General features: G+C 37.3%; 1 protein-coding gene across 2 annotated transcripts in view; it reads right to left on the bottom strand.

Annotated features, from left to right (window-relative positions):
- MED12L (mediator complex subunit 12L) overlaps positions 1–23,461 on the bottom strand; it is a 319,598-nt gene that overhangs the window by 56,127 nt on the left and 240,010 nt on the right. For both annotated transcript variants that reach the window (XM_036851029.1, XM_036851030.1), the window contains 11 exons: positions 22,719–22,866; positions 18,285–18,403; positions 17,476–17,619; positions 16,443–16,606; positions 12,657–12,788; positions 8,257–8,484; positions 7,375–7,516; positions 5,609–5,729; positions 5,121–5,222; positions 4,320–4,433; positions 919–1,118 (listed from right to left, as the gene is read on the bottom strand). In XM_036851029.1, the coding sequence (XP_036706924.1) occupies positions 919–1,118; positions 4,320–4,433; positions 5,121–5,222; positions 5,609–5,729; positions 7,375–7,516; positions 8,257–8,484; positions 12,657–12,788; positions 16,443–16,606; positions 17,476–17,619; positions 18,285–18,403; positions 22,719–22,866 (1,614 nt within the window). The remainder of the gene's footprint in view (positions 1–918; positions 1,119–4,319; positions 4,434–5,120; positions 5,223–5,608; positions 5,730–7,374; positions 7,517–8,256; positions 8,485–12,656; positions 12,789–16,442; positions 16,607–17,475; positions 17,620–18,284; positions 18,404–22,718; positions 22,867–23,461) is intronic.

The raw sequence follows: 23,461 nt of genomic DNA, 5'->3' as shown, positions 1-23,461 counted from the left end.
TGAAAACAAAAAATGAATGAGTGGAAGGAAGGGAGGGAGGGAGGAAAAGGGTAGGCTCTTCCTAGAGTAGAATGCAAACTGATAAATGTGGAGGGAGTGGAAGAGTTGGGAAAAGCCATTTTGCAACCATGGTAATAAAGACTGGTGTGGACAAGGATCAAAATGGATGCTGTATGTGAGGTGGGGGAGTTTGATGAGGAACAGAAAACTTGCACTGTCTCAGGGTGTCTCCCCAAAATTGTTTATTAATTGCAAGGGAAAAAGTAATAACTATACAATAGAAAAATCAAAAAACCATACAATGGAGACAACTTGATCAAAATTAACATCTCCAATGAGGTGCAAATGAACCTCATGTGCCTTCAGATGTGATTACCTGAGAAGAACATAACATACTTCTACAGTATCCTGGCCAGGAAAGCATAATCTGAAGCTAACCTACAGGAAACTTCAGACAAAGCCAATATTGGGACAATTGACAAAACGGGAATGTGGCCTATAGGTGAGAAAAAATTACCATACCAATGCTAAATTTCCTTACTTTTGATAACTGTATTTTGGTTATGTTAATAAATGCTGAAATATTAAAAAGTAAAGAAGAATAATGTATGCCATCTACTCTCAAATGGTTCAGTAAAAAGAAAATAATTAAAAAGTATACGAGGCCACATTCACACACACAAATAGAATTATGAAGCAAATGTGGTAAAATGTAAAAAATTACTGAATCTGTATAAAGGGCATACTAGAGTTCTTTATAATTATTAACAACTTTTCAGCAAATTTGAAATTATTTCAAAATAAAGTTAGCAGGAAAAAGAGGACCACATATGTACAAGTTTCCTACAATATTGGGCATTTCTCTCCAAAGAACAGTTACATACTCAAAGCTAAAGGCAAATTAAATCTGAAGAATACCTGTTGACAGATAGTCCTCAGTACATATCTAGCATATTCTCTTAAATTGGCAGTTTCTATGGAAATGCTTTTCCCACAGGATTTTGAATTTTGTGAGGCAGTCCAGATATCATCAGCATTCCCATCACGTCGTAAACCCCTCATGGTGAAGTCGTCATTCTTTAAAGAGCTGACATTGTTACTGCCAATTTTGGCATCTCCTAAATAACAGAATCACAAAAGCAAAATCACAGACGTTCAAAATATTGCCAAATATTTGGGAAATAAATGAGGCAAGCATTCAGGGATTTAAAATATATGAATGGGATCATCATTGCACAGTCAGTTGTTCAGCAATAGAGAGAAGGGATTGAGAGAGTAAATGCTAGAACCCTGAGAAGTTTCATCAGACATGGGAAAAAAACCAACCAAACAAACAAAAAAAAACATGTTCAAGACTCATTCTTTCTTTCGTTTACAGAATTAAGTATGCTTTCACCAAACTTGGAAAGGCCATTATGAATCACACTTAATAATCACAGAACATTGATTTCACCGATATTTCAAGCATGAACGTATTCAAATTCATTTGACTTATAGACAAGGAAAAAATGGGTTACTCACCCTTCTAGATGTCCCTTTTCCATTTCTTCTCTTACAATGACTTATTTTCTATCCATAGGTCAAGAGAAAAGTTTTGCCTTAGCCCACCTTACTAGCAACTTCTTGACAAGAGAGATTTATTTCCCTGGGAATGGAAAAGGGCAATGCATACTAAGGAAGCCCTGGAAAACAGGGCATTCATTGAATAACCCATGTCTTTCACTTTCCTCTCTGTAAACATCCAAATTAGAAAACCTCACCTGATCAACCTCTAATACACTCAATAAAACGAAGCTCAGGAAAGTGTTTTCCTCATTACAAAGTTCTGGGGCCGGGGAGGGGAACTGAGCAGAATGGTTGAATAGCTGGAAATAAGAAATCTTCTCTAGCCATGAAAGACAAGTAACTGTCATATTTTAAAAGTGAGAAATTAATATAATTTGGTAATAAAGATTGCCAAATGACAACAGAGCCTCCAAACTCTTGCCTGTTCACCCACAGGATCATAAGCGTTGAACAGGAAAAATTCCTGGAACCAACAAATGAGTTTAGATGAGGCCCTCACTGCTTCACTGTAAGTGAAACCAAGGCCGGGTCAGTGCAAAAAGCCTTTTAAAACCCACAGGTCAACCAAGAAAAAGTTTTGACTCTGCTGAAAAAATTTCAGAAAATCAGAATTGCTTACTGAATATTTGCTTATAAAATCATAAGAGGAGGGGAGGAATAAATAATACATTTCAACTCATCAATATCTTATTACGTATTATACATTTCTCATTCAAATACTCATACAAAAAGCACCAAGTTCACTCCACTCACAGACGTTTATTTAATTCAACAGAGCTCTTCAGGAGCTGAAACAAAGACCAAATCCTACATGTACCAACATTTAGCATGCTTTTTCCAACCTTAGGTGTTATAAACAACTATTTCCACACCTTGAGGTAAACTACTACAGAAATTAGAAACCAAATTCTATAAAACTACCCTATCTCCCTAACTCAGAATAGATCCTAGTGGATAGGACTTGAGAGAACATTGAGAACAACATGGTGAGGTAGATAAAACTGCAAAAACAAAACAAAGAAACAAACACCTCTGCCAGTCCTAGTCTAGGAGATCCTCATTCAGTTTAGATGTTAGGATGACAGAGAAGGTCTGGAAGGCTGTGCCAGAACCTTCTGTAATGGTAGAGACAATAGAACAAACACAGTGTTCAGGGACTGCCTGGTCCAAGGGTCTGCTGACATTCAACTAGCCTGATCCTGACTTCTCAGACCTGAAGAGCCCTCCATTGCTTAGGAAGCTATAAAATCTACCAAGAACTGGGGCCAATTAAAAAGGTCAAGGAAAGGCAATCAAAGAAAAATAAACAGGTGATTATGCATTGAGATTAAAATATGGTTATCTGGATATTTAAAGAGGTTGGCAAATTGTACTTGGGATTAGACCAGTCCTACAAATCAAGGGGATAATGTCTAGATGGGACGTGTCTTGGTTTCTGCCATTAAAATGTCTATCACTTATGCATTCACACTTCCAACATTAGTGTATGGAAAACCTACTATTTAGTTTCTCTCATGGGCATTAGAGATACCACAGCAAAAATGTGAGTCTCTGACTTCATGGTACGTACATGTATTTATTAAATAGAATTGACCAGCCAGCTTTCCTTTCAAACGTAATCAGAGTAGAGAAATCTGACTGAAATGAGCATTTAATGTTGGCTGTACAATATTACAAGCTCAGAGGAGAGGGTGTGGCCCTCCGTGTGGTTCTACCTTTCCCTTTCTACTACAAAGCCCATGGGCATTGCGAAAGGAATGTGTGTGTGTGTGTGTGTGTGTGTGTGTGTGTGTGTTAAGGCGAACTTTTAGTAGTTTGTTTTATGAAAACCCTGTTATGCTTCCTCATCATCACCGAATAACACTTCTCAAGCAGGAGTATAAAGGGTCAGGGTATATTCTAAAACATGTTTAAGACTCATCTGAAACAATTCCTATCCACTCAGTAATTTTAGTTCCAGTCAAAGGAAGCTCCCTTGGAACATCAGAGACAACTTTTGTTTAGTCAAGAACATAAGAGGGTGCCCAAAGTTGAAATTAGGCAGTGTGAATTTAAGACTTCCTAATCTTTCAAATCCTAAATGATTTATAGGATAAAAATGTCTTAAGGTATTGCACTGTAAATGAACAGAAAAGACAATACTACTATTCCTGGAGAATATATATCAATAAAGATATAAGGATGTCTTGGACATTACAAATTAAATGAAAACAAAAGTGTGATACCCAATACTGATTTATCAACAGTATCAATATCATTGCAGTTATCACCTCATTCATGAAAAAACTAAGGCAGATGGACATAAACTTGTCTAGGGTCACAATGGAAGCAGAATAACTAAGATTAAAACCCAGATTTTCTGGTGTTCTAGTCCTAGAAAATAATATGAAATTTAAACCTTTAGATAGATTACCAAATCAACTGTGTCCATCACAAAGTGTGACTTCTGCCAACAAATGAAGTCAAAACAACCCTGTGGGTCTAAGGATCTATATTACATCAGAATGAGACATCGTGCAGTTAAAATACCACAAAAAATGTATTATATTTAAATTCCCCCAAAACTGTAGATAAGGGACAGACTCCTCAGAGTCTGACTGAACATGAACTTAGAAAACACCAACTAATTTTTCCAGGAGAACAAACAAACAAAAATATGTTTCTAATAATATTAATTAGTGTTAAACCTGAATACAAATTATTTTGTCTCAGTTTCTGGTGATTAACCAAGCTGAGTGCCAGGATAGTCTTACCAAGCATCATAATTGCTTTTAAGACAGCAAACACCGCTCCCACTTCAATGCTGTTGTGAGCAGCGGCTAAGAGGTGTCTATCACAGGACGATCTTATTCCGGGAAAAGGTTTGCCTATGAGGAAAACAACAAACCTTTAATAGTCTCATCACCATCATTAACCATCTTTTGTAACCATTTACAGTCAGCAGGGCCTTTCATTGTCAGACTGTGGGCGCTTAATTGCTATTATAGCTAGCTTTAATTGATGCTTCATGGATTCACTAAGAAACACTGCCAGTACTCCTTACTTAACCTTTTCTTTTTAAATATTAAGACAATGGTGTTGCTCTTTAGAGAGATGTATCAAAAAAATTAGGAAGAATTTTATCCACTTCTGCTGACTGTCACACACACACACACACACACGCAGAAATGATCTTTAGGAACAGAATGCAGTAACACTCCTAGAATTCTTACCTTATTCCTTTCACCTTAGTAAAAGAATAAACGTATCACCATTGCCCTAAGCTGCTATGGTGTGTTTCATAAGCAACACACACAGTATGTTGGCTTGGCTGAGGAGAAGAAGTATTTTTATTGTTTATTAACTCTTGATGTGAGTTTCTCAATACATCCTGATATTACATACATGAAAGGTGCTGACAGCCCTCTCAATGGCCATACCCCATGCCTTCATCACCTCAAAGCAAGCCCACCAAAATCAGGAAGGAAATTACGGAATGGACAGCCTACTTGGTCAATTTAAGCATATGGCTCCAAATGAAAGCGTCATCAGAGACATTTCAGCTGTCAGCTCACCGGTTGCTTGAGGTAATAGGCAGGCCTGGGGAGCTCGGAAGAGATGAAGTAGGAGTCGGCATGTCATTCTCGCCCCAGGCTCCGCGTCTGCATCCCCACAAGCTAGGAGAGAGGGGTTTTAAAAGCAAGTTTTCTAACATATTCAAGAACACGTCTTCCACATTTCTATTATGCTAAATTTTCTGGAATAATTTAAATAAATGCTGCTTACGGTAAAAAGTAAGACACTGTCTATGCTTTTCTGAGAAACCTGAATCCTTCCTTAAAAACAAGTACTGAAAGTGTCGTTTCCAACCTCTTCCATTGGGATCCATGTGACTTTGTTCGCAATGACTATTATAAATTCTACCATCTCTACCTTGATGCCATATCACTGGCCAATGCATGTTCCCTTAAATTCTGTCTTTTTCACTGCCTTTTAATAGTTAGAAACCACTGCACCAAGACAACAATGAAATAACCAACGCCGTTCTTGGGTGCAGCCTTACCTGCGGCTAGGAGAGAGGGAAGAGCGACGTGTTGCACGACGTCCTCCAGGGAGAAACACTGTCGTGCTATCAGAATAGCAATGAAAGTAGCTAATGAATCATGGAATGAAAGGTCACTCACCTTCAAGAAAAACATTGACACGTTTTAATACCTAACACCCTTTTAAGTAACATCTAAGATTAATATCTAAGAGAATGTAGGCAATACGAATAAGATGTCAAATCCCAAAATGAACCGGTAGAGTGAAATGATTTATAATTATTACCCTCTAGGCCTCCTTCTACTTTATAAGACAAAGAATGAGGTCTACCCACACCCCCAATGCTCTAAGAAGATACTAAGCTTTAGCTTGAGTACATGTAACTGAAAAACAAAACAATAAAACAGCAAAATCAAGAAATCCCTAAAAGATGCAGCAGAAATAAGCCTTTTTAGCAGAATGCAGTATAATCTAGCGTTGCAGGGTAAGACCATTAGGAAGCAACAGAAAACAAGGAGGTTCCCCTAATTGAAAAACAAGCCTTATTAATGTTTTAGAGTTCCTTTTGGGAATAACCAATAACGATTTTGTAATATAATTAAATCAGTTTTAAAAACAACTTTGAAAATTCTCACCCGACTCCTAAATTTAAAGAAGAAAGAGTGAAGGTGAGTGAGACTGAGAATGAAAGAGGAGAGAGAGGAGGAAAATTAATTCATTCAGAGTGGAAACCTCTACCCTTTACAGACCTCACAAGACACTGACAGAAAATAATAAGAAAAACAGCTGTAATAGCAGCCTCCACATTAACTTGTCCTATATGCCAGTGACTACAGTTAGAGATTTACAAAGATCACCTCATTTAAGGGCACACCACTGTGAGGTTCATACTATTATTAATTCCAACTTTACAAATGAGGGAACAAGCAGAGGTAAAGTGAAACAAAAAACAACCGAGAGATTAAGGAACTCCGTTAAAGATAAAAATTTGGGTCTTTTTCTGTCTGGAAGAGCAGGTCACAGATATGAGTTTTACATCTTAGGTGCCCACAGAATGGAGTAGGACTGTCCACCTGGTCTTCAGATACCGGCACTAGGAAATAAACCTTCAATGGGGAGCCAGTTTTTAAAATGTATAAAGTTCTTCTATACATGACATAAACTAATATGCAACACAAATTACTGCAAGAAGTGATGGAAGTGATAGGCAGAAATAAAGTATCCAGATGGATTTTTAGGAAATTCACACACCACGGATGCAATATGCTATCTGAGGATATCTGTGATCCATAAAGGATATCTCTTCATAAGCTTCCAGACACAATCACTAAGGAAGACTGGACACCTCTCTGAATCTGAGCCTGGATGTCCTGATCCCACACAACAGAACCTATACTCTTAGATGTTTTTTTTTTCATTCTAAGAAAACAAACTGGTTGCCTTCACAATGTCAACTGCTTCAGTTAAATTACGTCCTATGCCATGAGGAACCCAAGGCACTTGGTAAAAACTATGGACAAACCACTCTGAGGAGACCATACAGAAGAAACCTCAGCTAACAACATGGAAACTCTTGGCATCGCCACTCTAGATCAGGCTGTCTATTTTATTTTGATTTTTTTCCCTTTCTTTATTCTTGGCAATCACACTCTGGTTTATTGCTTTCAGGGAGAGAAAGAAAAAATAATTTACAATATTTCAGTTAATAGTTGAGTCAACTAAAAAAAATTACTAACTAAATATTTAATTGCACAGTTAAGTTTTTAAATGAAAAAGAAAACTTACATCTACAGTGCAAAGTACATCATTAAACCCCCAGACATGGTTTGAAGAACAACAAAGAGCCTTCAGGACTCCCAGCCATTCTGAACTGAGAACAGTGCAGCAGGCCGTCAGCTCGGAGGAGAAATTGGCTATGTCATTAATCCTAGAAAGAAGAAAAAGAATATAGAAGAAAGTAACAAAAGAGAAATACTCACATATGATAAACTTAATGAACACATAATTTCAATATCATCAAACATGGCGTTGATTTCTTAGATTCAAGGATGTAATAAAAATCCACTTGTCAAATAACCTAGTAGAACCTGGAGCAGAAGGGAAAGGAAATGTCTTCAAATGGTTTCTATTGGTTTGGCCATAAAGTTCATTCAGTTAATGAATATGTTGTTCAATAAAGTTCTGGGAGAAAATGAAAAATGTATCTTTTATCTTTACTTGAAACCAAACGAACTTTTTGAGCAAGCCAATATTTAATGCTGTTGAGCAACAAACAATAACCAGTATAGATGTCAATTAACATATTTTTAGTTCTGTGAACAAATCTGACCTATAAATTCACATTTTTTAAGGGCATCAAAAAAATTAAAAGGTCGGTCTAAATCCAGTGTTTTCAAAATCTGTGTCTTTTTCGTTTGTATTTTTGTTATATGTGTTTTTGAAAACGTATCAGATAACTTAACAGATTATATCTAGAGCCTCTCACACCAGATCAATAAGCCAGGTTCAGAAAATCATGGAATAGAGCAGAGGTAAATTCAGGAATACAATAAGATTTAAAAACAAACAAACAAAAGCCAAATGTCTGCTTAGGCAATTATTAAAGCCCTTAATTTCAAAGGAGCAGCCATGCAACAACTGCGGGGTTAATCGTGAATCCCAGCTCACCTTCCAGCATCCTGGTGGCCCATACAGACATTCATGAGTGTGTTGCAGACGAAGCTGTAGCGATTGGCCGCATTGTCACTAAGGATCTTGCCCAGCATTGAGTAGTTGATGCTACGGGTTGAGGGATTCTCAATAAAATCCATCATGAAGTCTGGATCCCATCGCAAGTTAGAATTTGCAGGAATCACATTATTATATATGGTTTGCTTTACTTTTGAACAGGCACTACTGAGGTTACAAGAAGAAGAGTTAAAAGACAAAACAAAACTAAAATAACTAGAAAGGTATTTCATTTAAGGACAGATTAAATGGCAGCTGTAATGTATTCCTAGAGAAGGTTCGCATTCTGGGATCTCGATTCCAACTTCCTAATAATCGGCACCGGACACAGTGCTTGGAATGTGCTAGTTCAGTAGTTACTGAATGGGTGGAAGAACAAAACAAGAATAAGACATCTGGGTACTAATCTTTATTATTTTCTAAGTCTTTTCTATATTTTACATGCTTTAAAAAATAATCTACTATGGCTTCCAACAACTGTCTCTGAACAGTGGTTGGAAAGTGCTATTACTTAAGAATAATAAAAATGGATTGGATTACACATCAGGAACAACTCGGTGTTTTAGTCCTAATCATTCATCCTGTAAAGCGATTCCTCTTGGTACAGAGTATCCAGGGGGGTTCATGTGCCACGGCTACTCTGGGCACCAAGGTACAGCTGAGAAAGAGAGGCTCACTTCCTGCCTTCAAGAGGCTTAAATTCTAGTAGGGGGATATGGGGAATACATACATTCTATGGGAGTACAGAAACTATTACATTGTTCCTAAAAATTTATCACACTGTACTTCTCAGCAGTATCTAGAGTTTTTTAAGAGCCAGGTCTACCACATTCAGAGTTACATCTGAAGAAAATGCAGAATATTATAAATTTATAAAGGGAATTAGAAAGCATCCCCTCTAATCCTGCTCTGCAGACGAGGCTGAAGGATGACCTGATTTCAAAGCTCAGATTCCATGTACACTTCGCTATTCTTGCCCACTTGCTGTGGATAACAAATCCATAAGCCACAATTCACCTTCTCTATTCAAGAGTTCTTTTAAGCAGCAGAGACCCTTTTCCTTTTAGATTAAGTTTTGGCAGCAAAGTTATTTGTGATCAAGGCGACACATGTCCTAGTCTAAGGCGCCTACATAAACAGTAGCCAGGAATGATTTCCTCAAAAATGAAAAGACATATAGACTCTTCGCCCTAAGCTGTTAACATTGACAACTGCTTTAAGAAAACTGAGATTGTTCAGTTCAGTGTTTACCAAAATGTGACTTTAGACTTCCTCCTTCAGAATCACCTCTGGGGCATTTGTTAAAAATAAAAGACTCCTGGGCCTCACTGCAGGTGTACTCAATCTGTATGCTTAAAAAGCAGTCCCAGGTAAAACTAAGTACCAAATATGCGTGGGAAGCACTGGGCCAAGAGAGAGGACTAAAGCCACCCACTAAATGGCAGCAAGTACAATCTTCTACACTCTTTTTCTTTGCAAACAACTTATATAAAAACTTGTCAGGGGTTGCTGAAGGATACAAGTTCGCAATCTGAAGTCATGACCTATTCAAAATGACAGAATTACACAGTTCCCAGTTTTTAAAAAAATCTCCCTTTTCCCTGTCTTAACCCTGCCAGGCTGCATGTATTCTCACTTAGCAATAGTTCTTAATTTGTTTCACTTTCCCACTAAAAATGAAACAAAAACAAATTTTGCTCTCTGCGGGTTCCCTCCCTAATACCAGGTCCCTGGTTTCCTCCACCTCCCAATACTCTGAGTCTTTAAGGAAACAGTTCTGTAAATAGCAAAGCAGTATCTCTTTTTATTCAACTTTCCATTTAATTCTAACAATCTACCCCTGTCTGTCTTTAGAAACCAAAAGAATTCTGCTTTTCTTTCTTAATTTTTATAAGAGTCAGCCTCACTTTTCGATTAGTATAGAGACTTCTCTCAAGTTGATGCACTCCTACCTCCTCTGGCAGTTTTTCTGAACTCTGTGGTTCATGGTGAAGTCTCATGTCTCTTCATTTCTAGGCTTCATATTTCACTTATTACACTCTTTCCAGAGGAGCTCTAGGTTTTAGTGAAATGTTAGCTGTCATCTAGGTCACTCTCAAATTCTTAGCACTCTCTGTTGCAGGCGTATATGGAGTTTAAAAAACCCCAAACCAAAACCAAACAAACAGAAACTCAGACATTTTCCTTCTGAAACTGCATGTATAAGAAAAATCTGAAAGAGTAATGAAAGCAACACACACCTTGAGGCCAAAATGACTTATGTTCAAATCCAAGCTTTAACGTTTATTAACTTACAATGAGGAACAGTCATTTGCTGATAGGAAAAATCATTTCTACTTCCTGGGATTGTTGGGAGGATTAAAGATCTTGATGGAAATAACCCGCCATAGTGCCTGGCACAAAGCAGCAGCTCAGTCAGAAGCAGACCTGACTAGTGCTCTATTTTCTCCAAATATGATTCTTACACAACTTTATAGATGATGTTTCTGATCTAATCATTAAAACTGGTTTATTAGTATACAAACAGAAGTCTGCATATCTAGCTTTTGTTTGACCATTTTTCGTAATCCCAAGCTACAAATAATGCCTGACTTTAAGGTTTCCTGAGAGAAACGCAGTTCTCTTCCATGGCTTAATCCAGGAAACTTTAGACGGGTAACCCCTTGTGAAGTGCCATGGTGCTGATGTTAAGTAGCCCCTCAGTTCACGGCTGGTCTCCTAAATCTCCACACAGCCAGTGTGCATTACTTGAATTAACTCATTTAACATGCTTCACCACGCTGCAGGAGCATTAGAGGTCAAATATACCCAACTGTGGCTTCCTTGGGAAATTCACACGGCTATCGCAAGAACTGAGTCTTGTATGAGAACGCTCTCTGAAAACTGAAACTGAAAGCGCTCTGTAAAGTAATAGAAGAATAAGGGGTATTATTATTACAACGTTTCTGTGCAAAGATGGTTCCTAAGACCCACTCAGACATTCCCTAAGGGATTATTTTGAAACCTAATTCATTTCATAAAGAACATACTTTCACATTTTTCCCTATCAATACCATTAAAAATATCATGGTTTTTGATTTGGTATATATCATTCTTTAAGCAGATTTTTTTTTTTTTTTTTTTGCAGTGCCTACTATAAGCCAGACACTCTTCAAGGTACTGGGATAGAGCAATGAAGAAACTAGAGAAAGTTTCTGCTCTCATGAAGCTTACATTCTAGAAAGGAGCCAGACCATAAATAAATACATAATGTATGAAATGGGGAGGGGCAAAGTGCTAAAGTTCAGAGAATGACGGAGACCGGGGGGAGGGGCTATTTCCAGTGGGGTGGTCAGGGAGATAGAGCCCTGAACGAACTGTGTGAGGGAGCGTCGCGAGAGAGGTGACAGCAAGTGCAAAAGCCCCAAGGTGGGAGTGTGCTTCGAGCGTTCGGAGACCAATACGGAGGTCCATGTGATTAGAATGGACAGAGAGAAAGTGGTGGAAGACAGGACTGCATCCAGTAGATCCTAAAGGCTAGGTAAGGACTTTGAATTCTATTCTGAGTAGATATGAGAAGCCACTGGAAAACTTCAAGTTATTCTAGTTTCAAAAGGATAACTTTTGAAGACATGTTGAGAATACACTTAAGAGAGTCAAGCGTGCAAGCAGAGAAACGAGTTAGAAGGACACTACGATGGTCCAACCAAGAGAGGAGCACAGTGGTAGTTGCCAAGCAATGAAGAGTGGTCAGATTCTAGATGTACCTGGAAGGCAGAGTTCATAGGATTTACGAACAAGCTGGATGCAAGATACAAGAGAGCAAAGAAAACTGTAATTGACTATTCTTTCCTTGCCTGCTTCCAGATTCCAAATTTATTCTGCCAGCTATTACTGTCCCCTTCCCTCCCCCAACTTATAGTTAATCATCTAAATTTCCTCAAACACCATTATGGAAGTACAGAGTCTCCAGCACCTGTCTACCTGTCGCGGGTACAAGTGCTAAGATGCAGAGAATGACAGGGAGTCAGAGATGTTCTGTGAAGTAGGAAGTTCAAGGAGTCAGAGAAGCAAATGCAGGGAGAAAGTAGGTACGCAAACAGTGGGGAGACAATGTTCCAAGGGAGGTAACAGCAACTGCAAAATACAGAACGTTTTCTCTTATATCAAAACTGCAATCAGAGCTAAACATGCATAGTGATTTGGAATAGGAGGTTACAGCTACAATGAAAGATAATTCAATAGGAATTCTGGCAGATATAATTAGGATTAACTTGCATTATTCAAAAGGATGACAATTTGGTACACAAACAAATATAGGCACAATCCTATTCCTATTCTTTTGACTTTCTTCTACCCACCTGAAGAGGTCTCCAAATTTACTTCTGAGGTGGCTACATGACACATAGAGATCGTAGAGGTAGGCTAAGATGCATCTTTCTGGGGAAGAACATTCCGAGGGGTTCACCACATGCTTTACCACACCACACAATCTGAGGAGAAAAATATATGAAGAAATGAGACACTTTGCTAATATATGTTACCGCTTGGATCTTTTAGAGTGAGAATGTGTCCATGTATTACTCAAGTAAGAAAAAAGATACCAGATTGTTAACACTAATCATTATACCAAGTAAATAACTGCATAAAATATCAATTTTCTATTATATTGAAACACTAAATATTTTTTTAAAACTTCAGCAATGCCATTAACATTAAGAAATGAAAGAAATTCCTCTGTACAGAAGATATGTAGGGAGGAATCCACCAATAAAGTTGCTGTGACTAGGACACAAAAGTTGTAGGAGAGAATCTCTCATCAGTAAGAAGACTGACAAATTCCAGAAATTTGCAAAGGGCCCCATGTCCACTATGTAAAAGGGCAATTTCTTCACATCAGTAAGTCTGGGAAATCTATTTTCAAGACCATGAGCTGGTTCTGGCATGAACTCGAAGAATTCATGGTTTGAGGTCACGTTCTCCTTGTTTTTCCAAACTAGAAACAAATTTATTTTAGTTTATCTTAATAAGAATTTAAAACCCCTTCTTTTCAGTGACATTCTCCAGAAGACTTGCGGTTCAGAAGTACCACTACTACTACAATTCCCCAGATCAGAAAGATGGCCTCTTGGGCCACAATTCATACAAAACAAAAGTTCATACCACACAGAAGTAAACACTAGTGGTCCATCCACCTATCTGTGAGTCTGATTCCACTGTCACCTTGCATTCTGTTACAGGGTTCGGTACTACTACAACAGTGTCACAGATGACTCAGATTATTAAAGCTGGAAAGGGCTTTAGAAATCATCTGATTCACCTTCCTCATTTCACAAAGAGGGCTCTGAGGCTCAGGAAGGTGATGTAGCTTTCCCACAAGGCAAAGACCTACTTCACAGCAGATCCAAAAAGAGAACTTAGGTCTCCAGAACCCCAGTCTGGAGCCCTCTCCACTGTTTAGGGGACGGGAGGGAGCCTAGCATGTCAAGGCTGAGAAGGACACTGGAGTCACAAATATCAGAGGTGGGACCGAGGAAACTATGCAAAGAAATAGCCATGTAGCATCCCAAGCCCTGTGAACTGACATCAGCAGATGCAGGTAACTGATAAAGGCTGTCAATTATAGCAAAATTGTCCCACAGTTAAGAAGAAAAGTAGATGATTCAATCAGTTGTTACCTATATAAACCAAAAAATTCCAGGTATACCCTGAAAAGCAAAGAATTATTTTGTGATTAAAGTAAACACTTATTGAAAGTTTGCTGGGCATTTACTGTATCGCAGTAAATACTGAGTGTTTGTTTCCTCAATAATTTTTTCACTTGCTCAAGGTAAGAAAAACATTTTACATTGAAATCCAATATGTTTATTCATATAAGTGCAAAAAAAAAGAAAAAGAAAAAGAAAAAAACCCAAAATAATAATTTTGGGGAAAATACTTATCCTTACTATACATGATAAAGAACAAATATAATAAAGTGAATATCAAATATGATTTTATGAACATTTACTAGAACAAATTTAAAATGTCAAAATAAATGATAATGAAATAAATTCCAAAATAACAAACAAAAACAAAAAAATACTTGTGAAAACCTATAATATTCATTTCATGACCAACTAGAGATGGTTCCATACACAGTTTTAAAAAGTATGGTATAAATCAAACAGCATGAATGAGCTCCTAGTTAGAAAGACTTTTAGCAATCTGGGAGATTTATTAGCTATCTGATGTTGGGTACATCACTTCACCTACCACTCCATTTAACAGGCCTGAGTTTCTGTTTCTTGACTTATAAAATGGTACTAATTATTCAACCCTACAGGGCAGTTGAGGGCTATAAAATAGTTCTATATTTCCTGGATTCTAAGATTGTCATTTCCTTACATTTAAAAATATCAGGGATGTTTCAGATGTCACTTAGTAATAATCTAAGTGTATATTATCTGTGGCTATGCTCTCATATGAAGAGAAAGCTTATGGTCCACAAAAGCTAAAATATTTACTATCTGGCTCTATACAGAAAAAAGTTTGCTAACTTCTGATCTCAGAGAAAAAATTGAAGAAAGAACCAAGAATAGGAGAGACAAGATAGAAGGAAAGATTAGGAAAATATTAAATGAGGTGCCTTCAAGTGATAAGATAATATTTGTTAGGTGAGGAAGGGTGTAAATAGAGAAGAGGCACAGAAATAATAAACTTAAATCAAGCTCAATGTTAGCAAAAGTTTAAGGGCATAAATGCTACTTAAGGCTAAAAGCTGAAGTCAAGAAAAAAATGGTTCTGAAGAATCTAGGGGCAGGACAGGAATAAAGACGCAGACGTAGAGAATGGACTTGAGGACAAGGGGAGGGGGAAGGGTGAGCTGGGATGAAGTGAGAGAGTGGCATGGACATATATCCACTACCGAATGTAAAATAGATAGCTAGTGGGAAGCAGCCGCATAGCACAGGGAGATCAGCTCGGTGCTTTGTGACCACCTAGAGGGGTGGGATAGGGAGGGTGGGAGGGAGATGCAAGAGGGAGGGGATATGGGGATATATGTATATGTATAGCTGATTCACTTTGTTATACAGCAGAAACTAACTCAACATTGTAAAGCAATTATACTCCAATAAAGATGTTAACAAAAATTTTTTTTAATAAAAAAAAAAAGAATGTATTTCTCCCCCAAGATTACAAAGTAAAAATATTTCATCTTAGGAAATGCAGTTAAAGAAAAGCACATATAATTAAGAGACAGCCTCTTTTACAAACTGAATGTAACAATAATTGGATTTAATTTGGTTATGGTTATTGATTTACATGTTTATTACAGAAACATCTTTGAGACCATAAAGAATATTATAAAAAAATATTCAAATTAGAAAAAAAATCTTTGTGTGTGGAATTAATGTGGCAGCTTTTCCTCTTCTTCTAAAAAGCTGCTGTTAAATGGATGCCACTCTAGAATAGAGTACATGTTGATTACATGTGCTAGATTACCAAAAAAAGGCACTGTGAACCCCATGTTTCTTTTGAGCCCAGGAGGGTTGCCTTTCTTTTACATATATAAAGCTCTGGAGAAAGGAGTCTGCAGTGGACAAAAAGGAGCTCAGGATAGGTTTTCCGACAGCTCATTATACTTCTCTGGTCCCAGTAACCTCGGCCTCATTTAATGGGGGTGATGTAATTACTTGGCCCAACTTCCCTAACAGTAGTAGAGAAAACCTTAGCCTACAATTCACACAAACCGAAAAAAGACTAAGAATCAAAAAAGTCATGTATTCTAGATTAACCCTTGTCAAAAATTTCCTTTAATTTATAAAAGAAATAAAATTGAAAAGGTAAATCTATAAGATGATGTATGTGCAAAGCTTATTTGGCGTTGGATTCTCCAAATAGAAACTGAAATTACATGAGCGAAGAAGCACTCACTTATTCACCATCCATAATAAGCCAGGATGCTGGGTAGCAGGAATGACAGCACCTAGGGGGAGTGAGGTGGCCAGGCAGGCAGGTGGGCTTTTCATGCTTTTATTTCCTTTCCGATAAATGTTTCCTGGCATAACTGTGTTATACCTTTTTTATGAAACAAACAGTACAATTTTTCTCTTAAAACCACTATCATATTTCATCACAAATGACACATTCTAGGGTATACCAACCCTTCAAACACCTGGGCCGTCTGATCGGGATTCAGGATCAGACAACTGTGGTATCGCCTGAGAACAGCCACAATGCAGACACACAGTCCCGTCGTGTAACTTCCTGCCAGGCTGGAGGATTTCAGGAGCAGTTCGGCTTCCACAACACTCAGTTCATTCAGGAGCTACAATGGGAGAAAAGATCGAAGAAAAATGTAGCTGCCAAAACAAATAGGAAAGACGTTTATTTTTACAAACCACGGATATATTGAGTCATCCTAAAACTACTTGATCTCCTTCCTTGTCCTGCCCCAGGAACATGCACATATACAACCACAGTCTCAGCACCCCAATGAATTCACTGGTTTTTTATTTTTAATACTTTATCAAATATAGCGTTTCCTTCTCTCTGGGCATCATGGTCCATGCAATCGAGAGGTACCCAATACTGAACAGTTTATCAAAACTTTATGGTGGTCCAAAAGTTCTGGACTGGATAATTTCAGAGAAGAACATCCCCACCTCTGACTTTTTTCCCACTTTCCCCTCCTTTTCAACAAATGAAGTTATTTATCATCATTTTCTTTTTATTAACAAGCTAAACACCTCCAATAAATAAGTCAAAGAAACCAAGTTTTTAATGTCTACTCACTAGAGACATAACAAATGAACTCAAGTATGTGTATAAGAAAAATGTGGAACAAATTAATAATGTTTCATATTTTTTGCTCTTCCCTAAAATTACTCTATTATAAATAGAAAACAAACTTTGACCTTTCCCTAAGCAAAAAACAAAAGACAAACAAGAAATACCCTCAAAGCTCTCATGTTTTTAAAATGACTATTACTATATTTTAGCACCAATTAATAATTATTTAGTTGAAAATTATGAACACAGATGCAAATTAAAATGCTAGTTGAAAATGCTAGTTGAATACGTTGACTCAGAATGTTTCAACTCTTCAAAAATGCACCGGGTGGCTCATTTTAAACTGTACAATGCCTAGTAGGTTTGCCTTCTGAAAAAAAGAGAGAAGCAGGATCCCTTTGACACCTGTATTGCAAAGTCAATGAGGCCATTGATATTCAGTGCTGGCTCCATGAGATCAAAGATGAGCTGAATATGGTGAGCCAATGGGAGATGGTACGATGTTCCTGATGCAAAGCTTGTGATTTGTTCCAGCACATTGTTAGAGATCTGTGTCAAAAAAAAAAAAAAAAAATGAAAGTAATCATAAGACCAACAGTCCAAATAACTTTTATTTATTAAATTACTTCTATTTTTTAGGTAAGAAATGTGAATTTATACGTGATTCTACTTAGAAGTTGAAACATATTTCTACAGAAAACAAAACCATGTACAAATGCAATAATATCCTTAAAACAACTATAATTTGGAGAAATAAGCCGAGTTGTCATTAAGATCTACACCCAACCCTCCTAAAGGTAGAACAACAATAAATGCTAATTAATTTCCAGATGACATTTATTTGACTATCAATGGATTTGTAAAACAAAATAGATTTGGTTTCTTCTCAATGGCATAGTAATTTTTCTTCAGTCATCAACAGATTTCTCCCTTATCGATAGCAATGTAGGACTAAAATGTAATAAGTACTGCATTATAGATTATTTTATATAGTGTTGATTATTATCATACGGTAAAAATATTTCCATGATAAAAATTAATTCCTCTGAGGAAGGCAACCTGACACTTAAAACTGAACTGCTTGATAGTTTGACGCTTCCAAATATGTTTAAAAAATGTATTTATAAAACAAGTAAAGCCAAAAACATATATTGCATGAAAGAGATTTTTAAGGAAATATCCCAAATGCATAATAAAACAGCTTTAATGGCTACCTGAGATGTCACTTGATGTTGATCAAAATATGAAAGGAGTTGAAGTTTTGTGAACACAGTCTCCAGTGTTGGAAATGCCTCCTGTTTGCTCTTCCTGGCTTTCTGTCCCTCATCTCCACCTAAATAAACACACAGTAGGTACATTATTTTCCATTTAATTGAAGCTCTTGACTTTAATGGATACTTTTTATTGAAGTATAACATACGAATGGAAAACTGTACAAACTCACTGAATTTCTACAAAATAAATTTATGTAATGAAACTCAAATCACAAAATCACGTACCAAAACTCCAGAAGCCCCCTCAGGTTCCCTGCAGTCACTTCTCCCTCCTCAGAGAACCAAGATCCTGACCTCTAATGGCTTGGATTAGTATTGCTCACTTTGGAACTTTATACAAATGGAATCATATGATACGTACTTTTTACATCTGGCATCTTTCACTCAAAATTATGCTTCTGAGATTGATTCATATTGTTGAGGTAATTTTATTTTTTTTCTAAAAATTAACAATTCTCGGGACTTCCCTAGTGGCGCAGTGGTTAAGAATCCGCCTGCCAATGCAGGGGATGCAGGTTCGATACCTGGTCCAGGAAGAGCCCACATGCCGCGGAGCAACTAAGCCCGTGCACCGCAGCTACTGAGCCTGCGCGCTAGAGTCCGCGAGCCACAACTACTGAGCTCAAAGAGTAGCCCACGCACAGCAACGAAGACCCAACCCAGCCATACGTACATACATACATAAAATTACAAAAAACTCAAAAAACAAAAAAACAATTCTCATTTATGTACTATACCTAAACTTTTAGCTATTAATGAGAAGTCCCTCTATAAACGCTTCTTACCCACGGACTTTTAAAATACGATATCAACAATGAATGGGGGGGGAAAAATCACCGAGGCTCACATTGATATAATAGGAAACTTCACTGGCATCTTCTTAGGAGATTCCCAAGCAGTTTAGTATGTAAAAAAGGAAATTTACACAATTCCTAACTTTTTTAGGGGTAGAAAGGAATTAAATCTCTCCACCTTAATGGAAAAGTGTTAACCTTTATCAATTTAGCATAAAGAAGTTTGAAGAAAATATCAATAAGAAATACTATAAACATTGCTTATTCCAGAGGGACTATTGCTCTTAACAGCTCTAAGGATAAGATCCAGAAATAATTAGGTCCTATTTTAAAATATTTTTAATATATGTATTTACAAACACAAATCTAAAAACAAAAAGGAAATGTTGGATTATACGATCTCCATGAAAGACCATTTCCAACACTATGATTCTAAGCAGTCAAAGCCTACTGAGAAAAAAGCCCTCTAACTCACATCATCTTATTTGGGAAAGTTTAATTTGGGGAACAGAGTTCACTTTACTGATTTTTCCATTAAAGAACAATTTCACTAAACTCAAAAGGTTTTGCTAATGGCAAAGGTAATGGTTTTAGAAAATAACAAGAAGAAAGGAGACTTCTCTTTCAACAATAAGCAATTGTGGTTTATAGATAGGCAAAAGACAAGCAAAAAACCCAGGCGGTTGTGTTTCCTAAAACAAACAAACTTAGAATTAAAAGGTGCTGAGTAACATAAGGTACAAGATTGTGTGTCACTTTTGTCAAATATCACCAAATGTAACGCAAATAATAAGAAAGAAGTTCATGAAACCTACTTGTTTTTCAACATCTATTCTCAAAGGTACAAGTGGCATTTTGCCTTCAATACAGCTGTTTGCATGTCACGAGCATGTATAAAATACCCAAGTTTTGAATTTTTCATTTACTAACATCATTAGTCCAAGGCTGAAAACTTACACCAATAGTCTGGGGTACCATGAGCTTTGGAAGTGAAGTTAACATATTTATTCAGTCCTTCCTGGGACCAAAACCAAGTCTGTTACCAAGAAAAGTAACAGACTGGAGGATGTGGACCCAGCAGGAGAACTCACAAATACCTCTTTTTTTGGTTTGTCTACATTAATAGGCTCTGTTTACTTACACATAGCTAACTTCTCAAGACCTCTTATAAAAAAGATGCAATTGACTCTTGGCAATTTACGTTCACTTTGAGAGAAAAATTTAAGAAATTAGTGGTGGTTCTCAAAGGAATATTTTAATGACATTTACATATTTACATAGATAACAATATAGTCATAATTCATAGATTTTCATCTGTTTTATGTTAATTTGCTTTCATAATATATATTATTGCTCTCTTGTTGCTTAATTTTGATTTTCCTTTTTTTTTTTTTTTTTTAAATCTCTAATCCTGGAAGTTCTGACTTTTATTGGTATGGTAAAACTTCATTAATGTTTTGAAAATTTACACCCAAAGATGACTGGTCAATGTAAATGTAAAATGAGATTTGAACATGTTCAACTGGAAATGTCATTTCAGCTTTAGAGTATAAATCTCCCCCCGCCCCCAGGCAAGGTCTGGTTGATCTAAGAGCGCTCCTAATGAGTTCCTCAAAATCATGTTTTTATGTGTAGCCAGAAATCAAATACATGCTAAGACAACTTCTGTTTTCCTGCCTCACCAGCCTCTTTATCAGAAGGCAGCCCACTACATCCCAAATTAACAAACATATTTCTGGTTGAGGAGTTTTATCTAAAACGTGGGAAAGACAAAAATCCCCACTGAAGATGAACAAACATATTTCTGGTTGAGGAGTTTTATCTAAAACGTGGGAAAGACAAAAATCCCCACTGAAGATGACCCTCTCCTCAGGGGTGCATCTAGTACTGTACCGGATATCTCAAAAATTAGCGTGGAACAACAATGATTTTCTCCTGGTGAGTTCACAAGCAAGAACTGCCTATTTAAGAGACTGGTACGAAGACAGGACAGACAATAGTCTAGCATTTAAAAAAACTCTTTATAAAGGAAGGAAGTAGACTCAGCAGAAAAGGATACCACGTTGCTTCCTTCCCCGTCCCACCCCTCTCAGTGTTCCAAAACCAAACATTCCACAGGACCTGAAAAGACTCTCTAAAAGTAATTTAGGTAAAAGCTCATATTATTGAACCTTCTAAAGGAGACAGTGCCCGTCCCATTCCCAAATATACAAAAAGTAGCTTCAAATATACTTTGCTAGCTAGTTGCAGGGCTTTGGGATTCAGCCCATTTCCTCTTTTCTCTAATAGAGAAAACAGCAAAACAAGAGATCAACGTTTTTTTTAGAGCAGTTCTTCCCCCCTCCCCAATCTCAATAATGACAACAGGGTTTCATTTCCCTTCCACAACCTCATGGCGCCTGTGTAGCACTAACTCTTTAAGAGGCCACAGAAGTGAGTTAGGGAATGCGATGCGAATAACACGAAGGTAGCCTTCCCGCTGTGTTCTAAGACATCGGACACCCAAAACACACATTCAGACTAAAAACCCTGTACCTTGTTTCTGCACCTGCACCCTTACCGATGGAGAGGAAAGAGAGCTATTTGCAATAGTTATATCCGTCCTTTCCTGTGGGAAAGATCTAGTGTGGGCAAGCTCTAGTAATTCATCTAGTTAAAGTCCTAAAGACTGGATCCCCTGTGGAGAGGTTCGTAAAACAGTATTTATTTTGTACTGAACAACAAAGCAGGGTTCCTAGAGGTGGTTTATGCCATGTGTAGGAAGCGTGCTGTTTGCACAGGGAAAATTCAAACTTTTTTTCCCCATTATATTATTTAAGTAACAGAGAGATAAATACCAGCGGTGGTAGTGGAGTATACGTAATGATAGCATACTTTAAATCGTATGACTGTCTCATAAAATAAAAAAACTTTGAAAAGAGTAATTAGGCAAACGGGAAGTGGATAATTACAAAGTTCCAATTATATTATATGGTGACATAATACAAAGGCATAACTTCAACTTCATTGTAAGAACTATGTAAAAAGCTTGGTGACAGAGCATTCCAAGTAAAGGCATTATGGAGTAAAGACCCAGTTTTCTTTTTACTTGAAATCATTTGGAGACGTGGGTAGCCTCCACTACCTACTGCAATTATTCTTCTGGATAACGTAAGAAAAGATCAGCCACTACAATGTCATGACTTTTAATTATCATGTACATATGAGTACCCAGAGCCAACTATAAGCTTGAAAAAGGATGGAACTGGGGGAATGGACCTCTTCCAGCCTAAGGGTTTTCCAACTCATTCTTCAATACTTTATGGATGACTACTGTGGAAAATTTGGGAAATATGAAAAAAAGAGGAGCAAATAAAATCACCTATATCTATCTATAGAAGGTGCTATTTTCATGCAAGCATTACTATAAATGGAACCAAGGCCTTAAAACTTCAATGTGCTTATTCATATTTCAACGTGACAGTCATTCGGGGGAGGAAACACTCTGCTGACCGTGCCATGTACGACTCTGATAAAGACTGCGCTGAGGGGAAGACAAACGACAGCACAATGGGGGGGCAAATGCATTAGGGCTCCTTACCCCCGCTCTCTGTGGTGCTCTTCTTATTTAGGATTTTCAAAATATCTTTGGTAATTTTCTTCAACTGATGCCTGGCTTCTTCACGCTCTTTGCCCACTCCGTAAAGAAGGATTGTGCGCTGGTTATACTCATGACTTGAAGATTCATCCTGAAAAACAGAAAATGCATTCTGAAACCCCTGTTTAAAGGGTGGGGTTCATGGACATGATACGCGCTGACCACAGCATCTCCATGCTGGCTCGTGTGGTGGTGGCATTCCGCCCACCTTTCAATTCACCTCAACCTCCACTGGCAACACCCTTGTTTTTCCAGTTTGGAACTTGCTAAAGTAAAAAAAAGTGTCAACTGACCTGAAGTCTTAATAGAAGCAGTTGATGTGGGCGTACCTTACAGAGTAAGTTTTGACTCTTGATTGTTTAAAATTTAACATGGTATTAATTTCACATCCTATTACATACTATCTAGTTAAACTTTTTCCTTATGGAAAATGTTATCTCTTAGCAAGCTCAGTTTTCTGCATACATTAAACATCATTAAACGTTTTATATTTAGAAAAAAAGAGGATCCTCAAGTACTTTTATTAAAAAAAAAAAAAAGTTCCATTTACTTCCAATATGACTGTGTTAAGACACATGTATATTTCTTTCCAAATGGAAAACGACAGACAGCATGGGTCTCATTAGGTGTGAGGAAAATAGCTGGAAATGCAAACACGTTCTGACACCACCTTCCTCTTCTGGACC

This window comes from Balaenoptera musculus, chromosome 4 (genome assembly GCF_009873245.2).
Source record: "Balaenoptera musculus isolate JJ_BM4_2016_0621 chromosome 4, mBalMus1.pri.v3, whole genome shotgun sequence".
NCBI classification, from domain to species: Eukaryota; Metazoa; Chordata; class Mammalia; order Artiodactyla; family Balaenopteridae; genus Balaenoptera; species Balaenoptera musculus.
Note: the sequence above shows the minus strand (reverse complement) of the source record. Positions and strands in the feature narration are given on the sequence as shown.